This window comes from Falco punctatus, assembly GCF_963210335.1.
Source record: "Falco punctatus genome assembly, chromosome: 1".
In the NCBI taxonomy this organism is placed as follows: Eukaryota; Metazoa; Chordata; class Aves; order Falconiformes; family Falconidae; genus Falco; species Falco punctatus.
Window position 1 is genome coordinate 99,787,742 of NC_137580.1, and position 21,834 is coordinate 99,809,575.

Genomic DNA, 21,834 nt, shown 5'->3' on the forward strand with positions numbered 1-21,834 from the left:
AGCTAACGCTGAAAAGTGGTATAGAGGCATATTAAAAGTTTTTCCTCACTAGCAATTTTAGTTGCAGGAAACACTTAAACACCATTTGGCAATACCTTTTTATCCTCATGAAAGAATGATTCTGACTGAGATGACATCTTGTGTTTCCACCCATTATCCACACTTTCCAACAGGGAGCTTTGCCTGGATCGGTGTAGATCCTTTCTTCCCTTTACTTCTTGCACAACTGGGAGATTGCTTTTTCCGTGGCAGCTCTTTTCTGAATAGGATCGTCTTAAATCTGGGGGTGTAATTCCTAAACCAGGTGTATAGTTCTTCCAATCAGTTTTACTTTTCACATTGGAAGAGCCACTTTCACGTGTTGTCTTATTTGCATTGTCTTTGATCCTTGTTATAGAGCTCCCTGCTACATTTTTGCTCCAATCGCCTTCTGGAGACAGCCCCAAGAACTGTTCTTTTGCGACCAACTTCTTCTGTAAAAGGCCATCATCTGCCTTTATGGATGACTTGGAAGCAATATTAACTTCCAACCTTTGGTCTGTACCAATTGCATTTATAGGTTGTACCTTATCAATTAGAAATTTTGAACTTTGATTCCTGGAAGTTAAGTTCACTTCTTCATCCTCATCAACGATGAAAGTTTTCTTCCTAGTGACATCCACAGGTGAATTTACAAATTTATCTGAAAAAAAGCTGCCAGGATTTCCCCAGTAAGGAGGACTGAACCTTCTGTCTTTGGACTTTTGTTTATCAAATTCAGGGCTACATGATTCCAGTTTCTCTTTGCTCTTTTCATTTAGAATTAATTTCTCTGGCCTGTGGTACTCTTCTGCACAGTCACTTTGTTTGTTATTAACAGAATAGTGATCTGATCCCTTCCACTCTTTCCAGCTATAGGAAGATGTCATCCTATCTGACACATTTCTTTTGTTCTTTGATTTCTCCCTACTAAATGCACTGTGATCTTCAGAGAGCTTTTCTTGGACGTTACTGGCTTTCACTGATTCTTCTTTATATTCTGCCATAAGTGCATCAATATCTAGAATTTGGGATCTGTAACCATCCTCAGCCTTCCTTCCAAATAAATCACAGTTATTTTCACTCTTTTTCTGGGTGACTAGTTCACTGTCTTTATGTAACTGTGCAAAACGCAGGGGGGATCTGGGTTCAGGGTAAGAGGATACTTTTCTTCTGCTACTTTTGAGATCAGTTTGAGCTGTATTTTCCAGATCTTGTTTTAACAGGAAAGCATCAACATCTATAATTTTCTCTTTAGAATAATCCAGACCTCTTTCATGGTACTGTTGGTTATCTTTCCTAGATGCATGAAAATTACTAAATGCAATATTTTTGGAAAAAATATGATCCTTATCTTCTCTGACCCAATCCTTGTTAATACGCACTTCCCGTGAGTCTTCTCTACAATGTGTACTCGTCAAAGTTTTATTTGGTTGCTGCAATAGAGGTTTGGACCTTCCAGGAAAAACAGGGTCCAGATTAATTGTTGCTGCCTGACATGAGCTAGAAATTGTATTGGTTTCACTTGCACTAGGAGTGCCAACAAAGCTTTTCTCTTTTTTGTTACCAGGAACCTGGTAAGTCACTGCAAAATAAGTTGCCTTTGGCTCAAAGGCAGAACTCTGATTTTTCAAGTAATCATCAGGGCTGCCAGGAACAGTTTGGTTTACTTCATTCCCTTCCAACTCTTCTTTGCTTTTTTTGCTTCTCTTTTTAACTAAGCCTTCATCCAATTGCAACGAATCTGTCCGACTGAGCCTTTTGATATTTTCAGGGGTGAGCCAGGCAACTTCTTCCGTCTTAGTAGAATCCTGAGGCAAGGTCCTCCTTCTCCACCTTTCAGAAATCTTCAAGTCAGAAACACTACTTCTGGTTCTCCTGATTTTTTCTTCTGGATCTATTACCCTGTTTTTTTCACTGTTTTCATGAGCTGTACCATCAAAGCCGAAGTGTTGTTCTTTGCAATTTACACCTAGACTTTTCCTGAAACCAAAGGCCCTAGATTCCTCTTTATTAACGGGTAGAACTTTTGTATCAGGATGGTGGCTACTAGAAGACTTACAAAATTGTCCACTCGAAAGCACTGAAGAAGACTGGGCCCCATGTTTATTTACACTTGTTGAAGTAACTTCATGATCTAAGTTGGTTCTGAATTCATAGCTGTCTGTCCCACCTAGTCTAAGACTCCTTTTCTCAGAAGAGCATTTCATCACATTAGAGCTCCCTGTTTTATCCACGGAGGAGACTTCACTCTTCTCATTTTTAATTTCAGAATGTAGGTTGTTTAGGTTTTCATTAATTCCCAAACATTTACTTTTGTTTGTAGAATAAGGTATTCTCTCAGCTATAGAGTCCTTTTTCTGTTCAGGTGAAGTGCATTCACTGGAGAAAAAATCATTAGGTCCTCTCAACGCAGACTTGCTTGTAAAAACTTCTGCATCTCTAGCTTCTGATATAATCTTATCTTCTTTCAGGTAGAGAGTTTTACTGTTTGCCCTAGCTGACTGACCAGTCTGTAAAACCACCTCATCATTTTTATTCTCTTTCACTGACGATTTTCTAGTTCTGAGTGTCATGGCCTTTTTTTCAGGAGCCATTGTAATGGTTTCACTAAGAGCTCTTTCACCACAGGTCTGAAAGATTTCGTATCTCGGCTCTACTCTTTGGTAAATTAGAGAATCATCTGCATTTTTAGGAGTGGGTTTTTTACTTTTCTCAACCAAAGATTTCTCTAACAGAATTCCTGGAGTCATTTTCTTGTCTTCACTTGAACAAGCTGCTTTTCCACTTTTCTCTACATCTACTATTGGTTTTGATGAATCAGACTGCTTGTGATACTCCTTCTTTATAATAGTGGTTTCTTCTTCTCCCATCCATGATCGCCTGTTGTGCCCCAAAGTCACCACATCGTGCTTTGCCTCAAGTTCATTATTCATTTTCAGTGCAGAATCAGTTCCAGGATGATCAGCAGCAATGTTATGCCTCTGAACATTATGGTCAAACATGGTGGCTCGGACAGTTTTAATGTAGGTCTTTTCCATAAGTGTGGTTGGTTTAAATTTTTTTTCAAAGTCACTTGTGAATGAATTTTCACTTTGCTGAGAAAAATGCTGAACATCTCCAAGGAAGCTTCCTTTTCTCTCTATATGATCAGGTTCATTTGTTATTTTTAAAATCTGACGGGGTTTCCAAGGCGTCCCAGTAACATGCGCTTCCATGAAGTCTGTGCCATGTGCAAGCTTGACCTCCTTACTCTGGAACAAGAAAATCCAACAGTTAAGACTGGTTATTTAAAAGATGTGTAATGAAGTTTATTTTACAACTTGCTTGCACCTACGCTGTGCCACACAGCCTGTACAAATTAAACACATGCACATTCTCTGAACACACAATCAACTGAGACCAAGGTAATCTAAGCAAATGTGTAGCTCCAGCTCCTGAATCTTGATTGTAATAAAATTAACTCATAGCTTGATTTTTCACTTTTAATACAAAAAAGGAAAAATGTATAGTGTTGATGCATGGGATATGCATGACTTAGTCCCTGAGCTCAGATTTCACAAAACTGTTTATTCTGCAGTGAATTTATACCCACATCACACTCCACTGAAGGCAACACATACAAAAATAGTACAAAACTTTCAAAGGTTAATAACCACAGCTACCACAGAAACACTTACAAACATTTATGTTGCAAGCCCTACAGAAATTCAAGTTTGAAAGCAAAGCATAGAAAGCACCACACAGATGCAGGCACCTTCAGAGGAAGTCTAAACTCCTGGGAGACACCAGATATACTGTATTTTGTCAAAACTAAACTGTCTTCAAATTGAGCTATTCACTAACTAAATAGTTACATGATCAGTAACTGCAAGGAACATGAATATCTGAGTAAATATCACAGCTAGAGCTATTCAGCTAAGAACATTAAAGGTTGAGCTGAAGCAAAAAAGAGAAAGTGGGAATCAATATTTATTGTCAATTCTTTACTCTTATCTACCTGCAGAAAATATAACTAGCTGTTATTTTTAATAACATTCATTGAAAAAAAGCATAGCATGCAAATAATAAACAGACTAAAAGAATACCGCCCAGTCCTACAAGAGCTCAATCTTTTTTCAAGTTTTAAAATTTAAAACTTGGAACTGACTTAATCTCTTAAAAAAAAAAAAGCTGAAGAATGTCAGAAAATTAACACTGAAGACATTTATACACAAAGGTTTTAAATCTCATCTATATTCTTCTAGGAATTCAAAGGAATTTATTATCAGATTCTAAAAACAGCACTTACATTAATGAAAGATTTTCTTTCAAAAGCAAACTGATCCTCTATAAAATTATATTAAACTACAGAAATGTCGTATGTAACTGCTAGTTTCCTTACATATATTCTTATCTTAAACCTAAACAGGAAAAAAGCACAGCCATGACAACTCACAAGAAATACCCTTAAAACATTAAACCTCCAATAGTTAGAAGTATCAGCAGAAAACGTTTTGCAACAGCAAAGCATTGCTTAGAAACAAAGACAGTCTAACAACTTTTACAGCAAATCAGAATTTTCTGTATAATACCTTATTGTCAAAACTTCTAAGTTAAATGATATTTAGGAGATCGACACAAAACATAGAGCGTACATTGAATAAGGAGTTGTGACTTAGATGTAGAAACATACTACACTAATGCTATGCTTAGAGAAAATAATGGATTTTGTTGTGCACAAAACCGTAACAACCATAGTCAATTCACTGTGGGCTTTCATGCAATAAAAGTCCCTTTAAAACAGTACATAGAACACTTTTCACTCTATATCACTGCATGCACTGAACAGCATACATATTTAACTTCTAAAAACTCTGTAACAGGTATGATACTCCCATACTTTATCAGCACGTCCTAAAGACAGACTTACACAAGTAAACATATTAGGATTATGTCCTTCTTAATACTCTCAATACCCATTTTCAAGTCATTGATTGATAAAGACACACAGGACACAGTGCTCTCTGCCTTCTAAATGCAAACCTAGCTGGAGACCACATCAGCTAATGCCATTTTCTTACTTTTTGATTTTCTTGTGTTTCATAGATAGAGTCATTTCTAGTTTCGGCAGGTTTCTCAGGCTTTGCTTCGGTGCTTAATGTCGGACTTGAAAACCTAAGACAAAAGACTTATGTTACTTCTTTTAGTCCAGGGAGTTAAGTCAGCAGGTACACTTTCCTACCAAAGCAGACTGGTAGAAATTATCCAATAAATTCTACTTCTTAAAGGAGAAACATTGGTATTTCATAGGAAGTCACTGTATTTGGTGGTTGAATTGTATCTAGACCAAAAGATTGTTGTTTCCAAAACAATGGTTAGTTACACAGCTTATTGCATAGTATAAGATCACAGTGTCAAAAGACCAAGGTTTGCTGAAAAATTCTACTATTCCACTGTCCATAAAGCAGGTCCTGTTAGCTGAGTAACTACTGTGCTTATATGAAGCATGCTTTCTTTACACTACCAAAAATCATTAGCCTTCTTTACTTATCCCTTGTCAACATGCACAGAACATGAACTATTCCGACGAGTTCCAGGCCTTGCAATATGGCCTCAGGCGGTACTGCAAAATGCATAAACCGCAGTCTCATTCATGTCACAAATCTTTATACTTTTGAATAATCAATTACCCAACACTGTACTAAGAGAACGTATTTTATCTTGGATTGAACCTCTTTTTACTGGAGAAGTTTGGTGGGGTTTTTTTGCTTTGGTATGTAAAAATTAGCAGATCTCATTGTTCTATCAAACTGCTCACTGCCACAGCTCAAGCAGAATACATATCATATATCTTTAGGTTTTAATACGATAGTGAAATAAGATTCCTGGCTGGCTGGAAACCTGATATGCTACATTGCTGTGAAATACATGGTAATCATTCTTTTGCTTTCTCACAAATATATAAGCTTGCAGTCTACATTGTCTACCTCAAGATTTCAAAATACATGAAATTTTAATAATAGATACACACTTACAGTGACACGCAAAGGCCAAAATACTGACAGGTCGGTAGGTTTTTTTTGGCAGCTGTTGTCAGGGTCTATTTCATTACATTTTCTCTTTTTTGGGAAGGAAAAGGTGGGAAAGAGGCTCAAGAATAATAGTATAGAGAGTAATTACATTTAGTGCTACCAAAATGATCAGTTATTTTACTGTACTGAGAGAACAAGTTTTACTGAATTAGATGAAACTAGGAGGATTAAATAGAATTTCTCTGCAACCTACATCTTTGTTAAGTCTGCAGAAAGTGGTCGTGATTGAAGTGACTTGCGTAGATTTCCTGGCTTAACATCAGCATTTTCTGTTGTCAGTTCTTTGATTCTCTGTTGGATGTTCATACATCTGTTTTCCTTCTCAGCAGTTGATGGGAGAAGCTCTGTATCCATTGAGGTACCAGGATTTTCTGAAGTAAACAAACTAATCTGTTTTTTAACACTACCTCTTACAACATTATTCTCTTTTTCTGAGGAAGCTGCAGGGCTTTCACAGCCTAGAAACATAAACATTTCCTTTTGTTCTGGTCTTTTCCCCCCCTTATTAGTTCTGCTCTCACTACTGGTTTCATGGCTTCTTTCAGAATCATGCAAGTTCGTCATTATTTCTGGCTTTGTCTCAATTTGTTCATTTTTAGATTTAAGCTTTGTTTCCCATATGTATTTTCCATTACTTAGGATGCCAATGTCCTGACTACTGCATTTCAAATTTGATTTAGAAGAATTGCCTTTATCAAATTCAGTTTCTTCAGGTTTTGGCCCAATTTCAGACTGACCGTGACAGCCCATGTCAGTAAAAGAAGTTATCGATACATTCTCCTTGCTTTCATGAGATGAACTAGTCATCTTGCAAGAAGAAAGATCTTTATGTTCAAACTTAGCTGTCAGGTCCATGGATAAAGGCCTTGGTTTTCTAACCCAGGATTTGTCTGTAGGAGATTTTTCCTCAGAAGCTTCCACGGTGCGATGCTTTTGATCTCGTAACGATTCCAGAAAAATAGCAGATACTGGCCTATGTTTTGGCTTTTGCTGCACATCAATAGAGAAATCAACTCTACTGTTGGTATTATTTGCATCATCATCGTTTTTCTCCCCTGGAACTTCATAAGCATCTTTTTTTTCACCAGTTTTGAGGGAGTGCCAAGAGACTGGTCTAAGACTGGAGGAAAGAGATATCTGCCTATGAAGGGACCCTTCAGGATTCCTGGATGTCTCAGACGCCTGAGATGGCTTCTCCAGCTTTGCACTGCACTGAAGCTCTTTTGTTTGCATAGTACTGAATACTCCACGGTCATCAGCAGCCCTTTTTTCTTGGGCCAGGCTTACCTTTGATTGCTCTGTGCCTGCTGTCTCAAAAAGAATGACAGTATTCGCACTAGGACCAGTATAAAAAGTCATGTTTGTGACTACTTCACTGCCAGCTTTACTTTCATTTTCAATTACTTTCTGATCTACTAATGGAGGAACATTTCCACTTAATACCTTAACAGACGATGTTTCCTCAGCGGCCCTTCTAATAAGACTACTTGATCTGAAAGCTGGAATAGGTGGTTTTACATTTGAAAAAGTATCTGAAGTTTTCTCTTTAGAAAAAGGCTTTGGGAAAAGTCTTGGCCTTGATCCTAGTGATGGCATTGTTGCAGATCTGTAAGTACTCCCAAACTTGTTTTTCTCTTCAAGAGTTAGTGATGCTGAAGCTTCCTTTGCCTTATTACTTGCATCTGAAAGCACACTTACATACACACGTGATTTATCCTCATTTCTGATTTCATTTAAGTCAGGCACTGTTGTCAAAGACGCCAAAGTAGAATTTATTTCTACTCTTGTTGCCATAGTTGTAATTACACACTCAACAGAACTGAAAAAATCCAACAAGGAGAAAGAATCTGGGGGGTAAAAAAAAAAAAAAGAAAGAAAATGTAAATATTGATGCACAGTCAGCATGAACATCAAATAACATCATCCTAATTTGAATTCATATAAGGTAGCTAAACTCGGCTTAAGATGCCTTTCAGATATGCTGTTCACAGAGTGTATCACAATGAAAGACACACTGTTCCTCCTCCTCTAAAAAAAACAGCAAGAAGCACCATTATTCATTGATTAGGCCTAATAACCAAAGAATACATCATCAAACCTACAGAAGCATCTGCACAGAACTGAGTTCCCATTAGTTGAGTAAGATTCAAGGGCTGAGATACTTTAAAAAATTTTTTTTGAAGCAGACCTCTCAACGTCGACATACAAACATCAACTCCTTTTTACAATTTAAATAGCTGGGCATTTACACACATTGAGTGTGTACTTTCAAAAGTACTAAGACTGGTGTGACCAAAAGTATTATTTGTTATCTATTAACTAAGGCCTACAACTAAGCAATGGAAATAAATGCACATTCTACAAATCTCCAAAAGCTTTGCTACCACTTACCATAATCTGCATTCTCTGCTGCAACCAATCCATACAACCCGAATCACTTCTCATAGTGAAAAGATCTCAGCCAAGATAACATTAATAACAGGGGAAAGTGATCACTTCAGCCACACTGATCAGACCTCTCCTGCAAATAAACAAAGGGTGTTTAGATTCAAGTATGGCACATACCCAAATCTACACAGGTAATACCACATGAGACAAAAATCCTGAGCATTTTAAGGAGAAAAGGCTGGCTCCCATTTTGAAGTATAATGTCACCCGATTTAACTGTATAAAGCAAAAGCATGTTTACTTGTCAAACAGTTATTAAAAGAATCAGTAAGAAATTATCACCTAAAGCTGAAAGGTGAAGGGCAAATAACTTGGTCTGCACAACAGACAGACCAAACTGAAACATAGTTAAACCCACATTCAGTACTTACTGTTTTGTCAATCCCTGGTTAAACACAGAGCTCTGTATTACTGTCATCTCAGTTGCTGTAATTTACTTTCTGTTGTGTATCTCCTTTCTGTGACAGCAGCATGTGAAGTGCCACCTGAGCAGCTGACCTTCAAATGGCTGATTTTCAAACAAAATATCACTTCTACCATGACAAAGCAGTTTTTCCAATATCTCGCCAACAAAGGCAGATTAGCAGCTTTGGAATTAATTATATTCCTACAGCAGAGCTGAAGAAAACCCAGTAGTAATTAGGATTTCAACTACAAGAAGCAACCTGAATTTTTCCGAATAAAAAGTATACTTAAACTTTGTAGCAGATGCAGGTGGCTATGTAAGTTTAGATGGCTTTTTTTTCTTTTTCTTTCTTTCTTTCAAGAAAGCTGTCATACTTCTAATTTTTAGGGAATTCATACTGTATTTCACAGTCTTTCATTCAGGGGTTCATATTTGTGCTGCCACCCTCTTGCCTACTTTTGGGCAGCCTCTGAAGGGGCAGTCTTTGGACTCCTCGCACCTGATTTTTTTTGTGTGTGTATTTACCCTACAAATATGACTATTCATAGATTCTGTGGAATATGGAGCCCTCTGTGTATGAATATTAAAGAAAGACCCCAAAAAACGGAATATTTGTCTTCCTGAATCTGCAGTCTGGAAAAAGAGTTATTTCACCTTCAGTTTCCCTTAACTAGACTAACATCACGCTGGCACCATAAATTGCAGAGATTTATTTTTGACCTTTGCATTTATGCCTTCCTCTTTCAAGCAGGCTAATGAACTCTGTTCACCTTGCCCGTTCCCTTTCATCTTTCAATCCACTTGAAATTCTGTCTCAACTACTTACACACTGTGCTAGTTCCCTTCGAGTCCACGACCTCTCCTTTCCAAAATAATCACTAGCCCAATCAGCTTATCAGAATCAATCTGCCCCTTCCACAATCTCACAGATCTTAACGAAATCTTCCTCCTTCTCCCACTCCTTATTCTAAGAAACACCATCAAAATCCGATTAAAATGCTCTCACATTCCAAGGATGCAAAGGTTTTGTGAAGAGCAGTTGCGCTCCAAAAGTAAAATATTAACACTTGCTGAAATAAGGGTGATGCTAACAGGAAATACCACAAAGCAAAAAATTATCCTGTAAAAAAAAGCATCTGTCTTGCAGTACTTGAGAATACGTTTCCTCCTATCATAGTTCTTTTTCTTTGGAAAAGAAGGCAGCACAGAGCTTCTTAAATGGAATAAAACTTGATCCTCAACGGAACGCAAGGCAGTGCGTATACAATGCAGGCCATAATCCTTGCTAACAGTGTACAACTCATTTCTCCAGCCAACATTCCTAAACCACAATTTACCCATTCCAATGATATTTGTTCCTTAGTTTTATTACACTACATTTCAGCTTTACAGGATCCCATTCTTTTCTACACGATCTAGCAAAGTCAGTCTTCAGGTTTCAAATTCTTACTACTCAGATACCCTACAACAGACATGTGGCCCAAAACAGACAGTATTCAAAAAAGGAGAACAAAATATTTTGGGGGGAAAAAACCTACCACCCAATTTTGAACTTCAAAAAGTTCTACATTTGATAAAGAGGCATCATGTTATCAATGCCACTTATACATACACTAAACACTGTGTGTCGGTTCTGAAATACACACCTTGGTTTAGATAATGTTTTACTGGAGAAAAGCATGTTTATCTAGTGAAATGTGCAATGTACAGAATTTTGGGTGATTTAAAAAAGTCAATTGTAAATTACATTGCATGAGGATTTTACATACTATTAAAATTTAGTATGACTACTGTAATTGTACCATTACAACTGTAAATCCCTCATCGTCAGCTACAAGATGTCATTCCCTTCCCTGACCTGCCTCTGCTGAGGGACAGCTGGCCACCATGCACGTGCTGCTGTGGCTGCCACACTGTCCTCAACGAGTCCCTCTCCATTCAGCAAAGCGCCCGAGCCACCCTGTCACCTTTTCTGGGCCCTATTTTTCTTTGTGCTCCTTAAGCTTCAGTCACGCTCCCCTTGGCTGTTCTGGGGTGCATTCTGCATGCACAAATGAAATAATAAATGGCACTGAAATATCTTTTGAAATTCTTCCTGCTTTTAATGAAAAGAACAGCACATAAAAGGTCTGGCTCTTCCCCCACTGCTCTTCTTCCTCAGCTTCAAAACAACTGCAACTCTTCTTTTTCCTGGGCTAAGCTGAACAACCACAGGGTGTTAGAGATGCACACACAAACACTGCTCCAGGCTCAAACAGAGTCTTAAAATCTTAATGTCTTGAGGTGTTGTCTGGATTTTTAATTAAACAATCTATGTTTACAAAGATTATTAAGATTGCTCATTAGAAATCAAAACGGGTTATTCACTTGACAGTGTTGTTTCTGCAAAAATCACACGGGAAGGGCTTTACTCAAAACACACCCTTTATATTTAGTGTTTGCCTGCCCTGCCCAACAGCAGCAGCACACAGCAGCAGCACACAGAACTATTATTTACATCAGTGGTAATTCCTTTAAGCCTATTAGGACAACAGGAGCAGCAGCCTGCAGATAATTTTTCCACCATGAATCACGTGATTATTGCCAACTTCCTTGCTCATAAATAAGAATGTTTTAAATGACACAAATAATCTATGATCTGTCCCTGAACCTCACAGCAGATAAACAAGTCCATCTGCCTTTTGTAAGGATGGAAAGCATAAAAATTTTGCAGAGAAAAATATCTCTGCTATAAAACAAACAAAGCCAAACACAAAACTCCAGTTTATAAAATTAAAAACAGTGAGAAAGCATAGCTCCAACAGTGAATATCCATGCCTGTTTACAATAATACTCCAATAGAAAACTACCAAATAAATACAAGGTTTTCCTTCTTTAGACATAACTTTACCAGCAAATCTGCTACCAATATAAAAAAAAATAACTTCCTTAATGCGTAAATACAGGAAGAGCTTTGTATAATGACATATATTAGCAGCTTCTGAAAACACAGCTTTGCCAGTAAGCTATAGTCATCTGTCCTGCAGGTTTACACTGGTACACCGAGCCACAGGGGCTACTGAAAATAAACCCAATGCCCATACATGCTGCACAGACAAAGTAAGATTTAATTCATTCCTTCTACAAAAGGCTTCCCCACTGTCTTAAATGTTTCAGTCTTAAAAAAACAAACATACATTTTTTTTTCCCTTCCTCTCCTCACTGACCATATATTGGCACCAGTCTACAGCAATTCGTGTCAGTTATCCTAAGCAATCATCCTTCTGCTGCTTCCTACAGCACTGGGAGAGTTGCTGATAGGATCTGCTCTGTTAAGTCTTATTTAATCCTATCACTTACTGTGCACGTATGAAGAAAAGAATAACTTAACCATGTGTGTGAACACTGTCAAGAACAGAAGATTTACTATAGCACAATCAAAATAACAGAGGGGAAAAAAAACCCTGCAATTTTCCCGAAACTTTTATAACTAAACAGCTCATGCAACTAATTCAGTTAAAAAAAGGCTTTTTCTATTCTTGGATTTAAGCCTGATTCATGTTATTAGTACCGTCATTCACTGAAATGGGATCTATCAATTGTATTTAAGAGGACATACAGGGTCTCTTAAAGTGAAAGATTAAAAAAAAACACTGTCATACTGGCTGTAATTTTTAAAAATATCCCTGGACAAACTAACTAAGAACGAGTAATAAAACGCATTTAGATATCTTTTCCCAGACTCACAGTGAGAAGTTTAGTAGAACAAGGCACTTGTTCTGCTTCTCAATAATCAAAATTAACAGGTTGAGAACTAAAAATACATATTCCAAAACTCACAAGACCGATCTTATGACCTGCAAAGTGCCATACTAATAATATTCCAAAGCACTGCAAAATTTAAAATATTGTCTCTCCATTCTCCACATGCAAGCCTATTTGAAGTCTCTTGGGTGTTTACGTTTTTTTAACTGGGGGGGGCGGGCAGTGGAAGAAAAAAGTACTGTTCTCTTGGATATTACAGTCCAGTCTCATCACAAGGATGAAATACTCCACTCTGACATTTTCTCCCACTGCAGAGAAAGATTAGCATTTTGTTAAATAAAGTGCCCATACTATAAATAGCAGCATTTACAAGCACTTATAAATCTCTAATTGCTACTGCCAGTACAATTGCATAACTATCATCACTTGTTAGAGCTTCACTGAGACCTACACGTGCACTAAAGAACAGAAATATTTTCAACAATCCTTTCCATTACGTGCTGCCACGTCAGTACTAGACTGAGAACCTTATACCTTGTATTTTAATATCCATGTTACAAATGTAAGGCAATTAAAAGGGTAACAAATTATAAAGCACTACAAGCAAGTAGCTTCAGTAATTCAGAGTGGCCCCACAGAGGCCATAACATTTCTAGCAAACCAAAAATTCAATGTTAAATACACTGGCACATCCATGTAATGGACAGCATAAATCTAAGACTACATTCTTGATGTAGCAGGACAATCAACTGAAACATGTATTCAGGAAAACACATTAATTTATGTTAAAAGAGGATTCAAAAGAAAAATGCAACTGTCCATAACCGAGATGGAACGCACAGTGACAGCTGTGGGGCAGGAGTCATCATTCTCCAAATGCCCTTGAATTTCTGAGAGAAAGATCAGTCTGGAGGGAATGACTTGCGAAAAAAATTGTCTGTAATTGTTTCCACAGTTGTCAGTTCTATAGAGTTTTCATAACAATGTTTGTGTGTCCCACATAAGAAGCGATTAAATGGCATTAATCTACAAAAATCTGTCACCACTAGCAAGCAATAACATCCCTGGCCCATGTCTGTCTGGCAGCATGTCTGCACTCTGTTCAGAAAGAAAAGATAGTGGAGCAGATCTGGAACTGGAGGGGTTTGCCTCCAGTTATTTCTAGAAAAGGGTTTCACAATTTCAGACTTTAAAAAGGGTTGATTCTGGATTATCAGCCTGCTTGTTCTACGGCTCTTCCCCCTCAAGCAGCCCAGCTTCCATCACACAGCACTGACAGACAGTGCCCAGCACCCTTCCTGCCCAACAAAACACTCTTCTCTGTAGTGCCAAACAGTTTTAAAGGAAGAATCTGTGATTCTTCCTAGCAAAAAGAGATAGATCCTTCCAAACATCAACTGCAACCATACTTTCACCTGCATGGCCACTACATTCATTATCATTTACCCATTTTCAGGGTGTTCAGCTCTGAAAAGACCTCCTAAAATATCTGCACTCTCAAGTTTTGGGGGAATTACCACCTTTCTATAGACAATTAAGGGCAACTACTTCTCAAAAACAGACTCTTGGTTAGTTTTTCCTTTTCCTACACCATTGCTAGCGTGTTCTCATCAAGAGAGGGACCCATCAAGAGCACACAGACTGAAAGAGCATGTTAGGAATTTCCTCTGACCTGCACAACTACCTCATTACATCTCATTCTTCCATAATTCCATTCTTCACAACCCTCTCATTGACAGTTTCAGAGTAACTCTTTTGCCTTCCAAGTTTCACAGAGGGTCTAATTTGTTTTGAAAGTCTCATGAGACCAAGCTAGATCAAACCCTAACCGAAGCAAAAATTCTTTGAAATGTTGGTGAATCATCATTTTTTGGTACCAGATACTGCACATCCTCACCCTCCTGAGTGAACCATCTTTTATTTCCAGCTAGCATTCTGCACGAGGGATTCCGCCTGCCTCGTTAGTGGGTGGGTATTTTCAGGAAGTCCAAATCTTTTGGCAGCTGAAATAGAGAACAAAAGCAAAATCTTGATTTCTGCCAACGAAGGGTAACATTCAGCAGGAGTAAAACAGATTACTGGGCAAGGCTGAAGTCAGGCTAAAAGCATATTTGTGCAGAAGGACAGTATTCCCAGCAGGCCTCAGAAAGCAATGTTTTGTTTGCTTATGTCATCAACATTTGCTTTTGTGGACAGCTTTAACTCCTGTTAATATCCTTTTAGGTTTCATCCTCATAAGTGTGTTTCACCCACAAACAAGACCTGCAAATAACTTCCCCCTACTATATGCAGTTTAGCATGGGGGGAAAAAAAAAAAAAAAGATATTCCAGAAATAATTGCATTGCATGCCAGATAAAATATTAATAATCAGGTTTGGCTACAAGCAAGAATAATTGACTGTGGAACTGGAAAAAGAAAAATAAGTCAAACTAAGGCTCTTACAGAAAGACGTTCAGTTGTTTCAGATAAAAATCTGCAGTTCCCAAATGTCAGCAGGGTTACACCCCTGACACAACGGATGGTGGACACTTTAATTTGCAACCTGGCAAATTTCTCCTCAAACCTTTTCAGAATCATTATAAAACTTCCATCTGGTTAATTTGTAGGGACAACACTGTCTTCTCATTGCAGGAAGCTTAACTTCATTTTTAACTGTATTTAAAATAATTTTGATTAGACTATGTTTTTCTGCATAGATTCTAAAGGAACACGGTTAAATCCCTGGCCCTGACTTTTTCGTACTCTTATGCTGTACATCATGAATATGATGAAATTAATCACATACTCTCAAAGGAGGTATAAATAAATTAGTATGGTCTCCATGACCTTGCTTTAGGAGAGATGAAATTTGGTTCGTTATTAGTTCAGAAATACATCAAAGAGCTACGCATCCCTCTGACCTCAAGCAAACAGCACTTTCTACCATCCCTTTCTAGCCAAAAGCCCACAGAGATGAGGCAGAGCTGCATTTTCTCTAGATGCTCCAGCTTTGAGTGTGAACACTCTTTATTTGACAGGCACACCATGGACATGGCTGAAGGATAACATGGAGGTGGACGAGCCAGCTGTCTGCAGCACAGATAGAAATACAGGACTGAAAAAAAAAAAACCAGCTTTGGCGTTCTTCCATTTGTAACTCCCCTACAGAATACCATGCTCAGTACCATGTTTCAACAGTAAAAGGAGCTTAGACACCACCCACACCTGGAAATACTTACTGTAATTGCACATACTTCTCATCCTCTTGGTAGTAAGGGAAGACAAAGGACAACTGTCTCCGATCCCAGAGCTGACAGGACACAGATATCACCACTGGATTTTCTGTTTCACTCACCGTGCTCACTGCCTTCAGAGCTGCCAGCTGATGTAAATGCTTTATAAGCAGCAACAATATCATTGGTACAGCTTCCTCCCAAAACACTGGTGAGAACTACACGAACACTGACGTTGAAACCATTTACTTCATGGAGAAAATGTGAAGTTAAAACACCCCTCAGAAAACCCCTGCAATGAAACACCTTGCTAAGCTTGCCAGCCCACATGGAAACAAGCAAAGCTCATGAGGAATGGGAGTGTTGCACCTTTTGTGTTTCTTAAGAGATATGGGTCTTCTTCTGACCTGAAGTGGCACACAAGTCAAAGTATCAAGTGAAACAGATCTGTAGGCTTTGGCTTATTTAAAAATAAATAAATAAATAAACACCTACTTGTTACAAAAATAGGTAAGTGCCTTCACAGAACTGCTTGCAAGTGAAGACTATGAAGCCATCAGAAATAAACCTGACACATCACCCTCTGCACCCAGGAAGGAATCAGGGGGAACAGATCATTTCATATAAACTGATCTTCTGAAGGTCACTGCATTACAGAAATAGCATGATGTGAGAAGACATTTCCTGCTTGCCTTTATACACAGCAGGTGCTTTTGTGTCAGAAGGGACTGTAAGAAAGGACAAAGCCTATAATCCTCTGACCTTCCTCTTCAAATTCTAACAGGATTTCCAGCACTGGAAAACCCATTTGTGGCCTGGTGCAGTAAACCACCTTCAGAAAGTATAACAAGCTCGCATCATTCTGTGATTGCCTTGGAATCAGTAGTACTAATTTATAAATGCTGTGTCTTTTATACATGCATCTGATTGATGAAAAAGAGATTGCAGTATTCCCAGATGGAAAAAAGAAAGTAGTTTCATCAAGACTTTAAGAAAACCTGAGACTACCAGCCTTGGAGCGCTACCTTCAACATGCTAGGAGATGATTTCAACAGTTTAATCATCCGAAGAAAATCTGTACCCATAAAACAGAGGATAAAGAAAACAGAGTGATGGGAGCAAAGACCAAAAAGAATCGTGACAGATTAAAAATTTTATATATGTGTGTGTGTATATATATCTACACATGCATCTTCTCAAAAGCAGAACACCTGGGCAAGCTAAACTGCATGGTTTCTATAAGGATGACAGCTTTCCTCCTGTTCTAATCCTCAGGATTTGTTCTCACCATGAAGGTTCAAAGACAGCTGTCTCAGGCCACTATATAGCCACTGCCAACAATCATTAAAGAGCAACTACTAACTGACCCTGGGAAAATGTCTCTTGGGAAAACACAGCTTGCTCACAAGGCAGAGCAGAGCCAGACCTGTCAGGAGAGCATCATCCCTCTATATAATAATGCAGAGGTGCAGAGACCCAGGTACAGGCCAGTGCCTGCTCCACACCATAGGAAGAAACAGGATTTATACTTTATTAGTTTTATACCTGTACTTGTCTTGTGCAGCTTCAGAATCTATCCTTCAATTGCTAGCTAAAAGACTCATTCATAAAAAGCAAGTGCCACCTACAGATAAAATACTTAGAGCAAAGATGTTGTAATAGATTATGCTGCTTCGAAGTTTTCATCTAGCTGAAAAGAAATTTGTTGTTGTGTATTCTTGTTACAAATGTTTATGTCTGCTTCAGCTCTTACAGCTATACGATCTGATGTCTTCACTGGCTAATTTTTCACTTGCTTCCTTAAAAAAAAAAATCATACACTAAAAAGTTCAGTGCTCAGCAGCGTTGGATTTTGCTGCTAATGACACATTTTCTTTCAATACAGACAGCCGGGGTTGTCTAGCAGCAATTTCTCCATTCAGTTTACCATTCTACCTTTCAAATACTGGCGTTAGTCATAACAGAAGCATGTAGTCTAGCTTGGTCAACAAGCAACTATACTCAAGCCCAAAATACTTGTCCCAAGCACTACTCTAGAAATGACCTGCAGCACAATGGGAGAAAAGACACTCTGAACTGGCCCTGCTCTGAACAGGACCAGATGATTTCCAAGAACAGATCTCTTCCATGAACAAATGCACAATTTCTAAGCCTGCTCCTCTAAGCTGTAGCAAGCTTACCACAGCACCACACTGCAGCAATATCTGAGGTGGACAATAATGCTATCTCCCTGTTACCGTTGGAAAAGACAAACACTATGACAACAGACTGACTGAGTCAGCATTAATAAACCATACAATTTTATCTCACTTCCCTGCGCTTGCATGCCAATACGGGCAGGTGGTCCCATGGAGCAGCTTCCAAAAAGGCACTGCCAGCAGGGCTGCCAAGGGCTGACACTAGAACAAGGCCTTGCACAAAGCTTCACTTCTCCAAGACTCGGCTCAGAACTGCCACTGGATGCAACTCAGTGCACTGGGTACAAACATTAAAAAAGCACCATAGGCACTATCTGGCAAATTTTAACTAACGACATTCTTAACAGCTGACAATAACAACGGTGGCAGCGCACATAACTTTGAATTGCCCGGAAAGGGGGAAGCACCTCCCCAAGCTGCAGGTCTGCAGGTGCAGGGCTGGCTGGCATCACCAAGGCAAACCCCAGCTCACCGACAAGCTTCTTTTTGTGCGCTGGCAGAAGCGCATCCCAACACATCCCTCTGGGACATGTGAATACAGAGGAGTTATTATGACTGATCCTTTTCTTATGTGTGGTCCCCATAACCGAAACGTACTTAAGGCAAAATGGAGGGAATAGTAGAATTTACATTGGACTTGGGTTGACATGTCATTGGCATCAACTCGGAGAAATTTTCCTGTGTACTCAGTAACAGCCAAACCACATTGAAAATCCAACTTTGGCACCAGTTCTGGTAGGCCAACACCGCACAGCACAAAAAATACCTGCCTCAGCTGTTTTACCTAGCACTATATATGACACAGGGAAAGTTATCTGATAAAAACCCTTGTTTGCCCAAGCTCTTGCTCCTACAGCAACAATTCAAATGCTTTACATAAAAGATGACCCAATTTTGAACAAGCCAATTATTAACAATCTTGAACTGGATTAATTTTATTCTGTTTATGCTTTTGAGTATACAGATGGAGCCACTAAAACTCATTCAAATTCAAACGGACATGACCATCAGATTTGCAATTTCCACTCAGATCCCATAAATACTGAAAAAATTACTAGACTAGTGAGAGTTGGGTGGTTCTGTCTTGAGTCAAATAAAATATTGTTACAAAAGCAAAATACTTGGTGGTATTTATCATTCTCTGGGCCAAAAACCCTTATGTCACCCTCTGCTCTACAAAACAATTATATACTTTGGAATTAATCTTTTTGCCTCTCAGGTTGTTACAATTTTCAGACAGTTCTTTGATCTCTTCCTTGTATAGCCAACAGAGCATTAATTTGGATAGGATATGTTACTGCAGCAGGGTGCTGTCTCCTGTCAGGCATCAATAACCTGCCCCAAGCTGCATACCCATAAAAAAGCTGCTATGCCAAGAATGTTTTACTTGCCAGAGGAGCTACTGCTGTTAACTCGATGACAAGGCTCCCATTTTTCCTTCAGCGGTCACGTCTAGCTTTTCTCATATGCAGGAAATAGTCTTAAGTTTTTTTCCTCCACCAATGCAATTACTCGTTTCAGAAACACTGGCTGGTTTTGCTAATTCATGTTTCTTTTGTTACCTGGTAGCAGGTTACTGTTATCAGCAACCCACAAAAAGTGTTTCCTCTTCCTCCGAAGGTGATACAAATTGAACAGAGTATCAGATGGTTCTGTAGGACTAAGAGGAATCAAAGCAGTGACACTACATTTCTTACCATTTCTGAAGAAAAGCATGTTTAAGCCAAGAACTCTGACAGCACAAAGCCCACGCATGCATATTAGCCATCATTTACTAACTTGTTCTTCAGAAACACGATGTCATTCAGCAAAATCAAGGACTGCGATGATTGGTCAACACACTATCTAGAAACTTTATGACTACAAATCAATGCCCTCCATCTTCCTATGATCTTGAGAAAGCACAGAAAAGAAAAAAATGCCTCTTAACTGAAAGGCAACAGTTCAGACACTTAAAATGTTAACACTTATTATTAAGGGGGGTGGAAGAAAAATATAGCAGTGCAAAAAAAAGCAGGACCAAAACCCAAACAGTGGAGACACCAAGAACGTGGAAGCTCCTGCCTGTGAACAAACACTCATGTGGAACACACCCCCAGGTCCAGCACGCCGCCACGCTAGCAGGGACGCAGAGGGGAGGTGAAGGAAAGTGTTATGTGGCTGCTTAAAGTGACATTCACAAGCTTTAGCACAGAAGTGTATTTTTAACCACAAATGAACAGTGCAGGTTTTTTAATTTTCTGGTAAGTTTCAAGGACAGAAGCCATAGAACACATCAAAATGAAGATAAAACAGTAAAATAAACACATTTAAAAAAAATGCAGACAGTGTCGACGAATATATGGTACAGGCAGCTGACACAAAAATGAGAAGGAATGAAAGATCACAGGTATGTTCTTAACAGCTACTCCAGACCTGAGAACCTAGGCATGAGCACCCGCCTGCGAGCATCCAGACCGAGAACCTTGCCTCAAGTCACACCCACCTAACCACACTCACACCAGTATTACAGCAGTCCCAGTGCCTGCTCCATATTTCTCAGGGCATATCCAAAGAAGGGATTTTAACAGTATTTTAGTAACCTGAGAATGATCTCACAGTGAACTTAGAAACATCGCCTTTCCAAAGTTATTACAAAGAAGGTTCCTTTGACTGCAATCTGATCCAAAACAAAACCAGAACACAGAGTTCTCCCAATTCCCCACCTCTGACCATTCTTGCCCCCAGAATATCACACAGCAACTGTGTGCCCCTGGAAGGCACAAGACACATTCACTGACTTCAAGAGGCACAGTAAGTTCTGCAGCTACTGGGAAATCTGCTGAGCTGACTCCATCACTGGCCTTTTTGTTGCATATCTGCAAGTTCAAATAGTGGCACAACGCTGTCATAAAAACAACAGGTAACTGGCACTGGATCCAGAATTTCTGGAGGAGGAATCCCATCTGAACCAAATCATTTACAGAACAGGAGAAATGCCAATCCAAGAAGCTGAATGTAAGGCCAAATGTGTCTTCAGCTTCCTCAAGTCAGTGGCAAACTTGGCAAGTTAAATCAAAAATCCATACATCCCAGTAACTTCCATGAGACAGCAGCCAGTGGAAGATGCTTCAGGAATGACATAGGCACAAAATATCATTTCTTTTCAGTGTCCAGTAATCTGTGGTTTAGTGACTTGATTAACCAACAGAAGATCAGATGCCTACTCAGTGAAGATGACTGGGTGATTTTTTCTTTGGTTTCATTGCATACAAACCAACTAGCATACCATGGAAAAAAAATACATCTGAACTACTGGATACATACTCTGCACAGGAATCACACTGATCAACCTGAATTCCCCTCCCCAAGAAGTCTTTGGATTCAAGAGCCAAAGGGATAAAAATCAGGGTGAACAAAAACCAGATATATAGGATGGGAGAAGAGACCTGACCAAAACTGCCCAGTGTTTAGGCAGCGCATGGCCTGTTTGTTTCACAGCAAGATGACCAACCCTACAGATTTTGATGCCTAATAAAAGCCAGTTCAACTTATTATAAACTGTCCTGCACATTGGTTTAAAGCCAGTATTGGTTAAACAGTGATAAATTACCTTCTGTTAATTAGATTGTTTAAAAATATACACTCATGCCTTAAAAAGTTTTTTTTTACTCCAGCCTCCTCTCCAGTATGCTCTCCAGATGTAACCAAGAGCACAGCCATTGGACCTGGCCAACAGTGGCCAATTGTCTCA

At 38.9% G+C, this 21,834-nt stretch overlaps 1 protein-coding gene across 4 annotated transcripts in view; it reads right to left on the minus strand.

Moving 5' to 3' along the window:
- The window catches only part of KIAA1671, an 88,032-nt gene that overhangs the window by 56,029 nt on the left and 10,169 nt on the right, over nt 1–21,834 (minus strand). The window contains exons 1-4 of one of the 4 annotated variants that reach the window (XM_080403540.1): nt 8,484–14,893; nt 6,286–7,939; nt 5,082–5,175; nt 96–3,272 (exon numbers count right to left, since the gene is read on the minus strand). In XM_080403540.1, the coding sequence (XP_080259666.1) occupies nt 96–3,272; nt 5,082–5,175; nt 6,286–7,886 (4,872 nt within the window). In that variant the 5' untranslated portion in view covers nt 7,887–7,939; nt 8,484–14,893. Of the gene's footprint in view, nt 1–95; nt 8,309–8,483; nt 14,894–21,834 lie in introns of those variants that run through there. The other 3 variants (XM_080403539.1, XM_080403541.1, XR_013930634.1) reach the window with 3 other exon arrangements.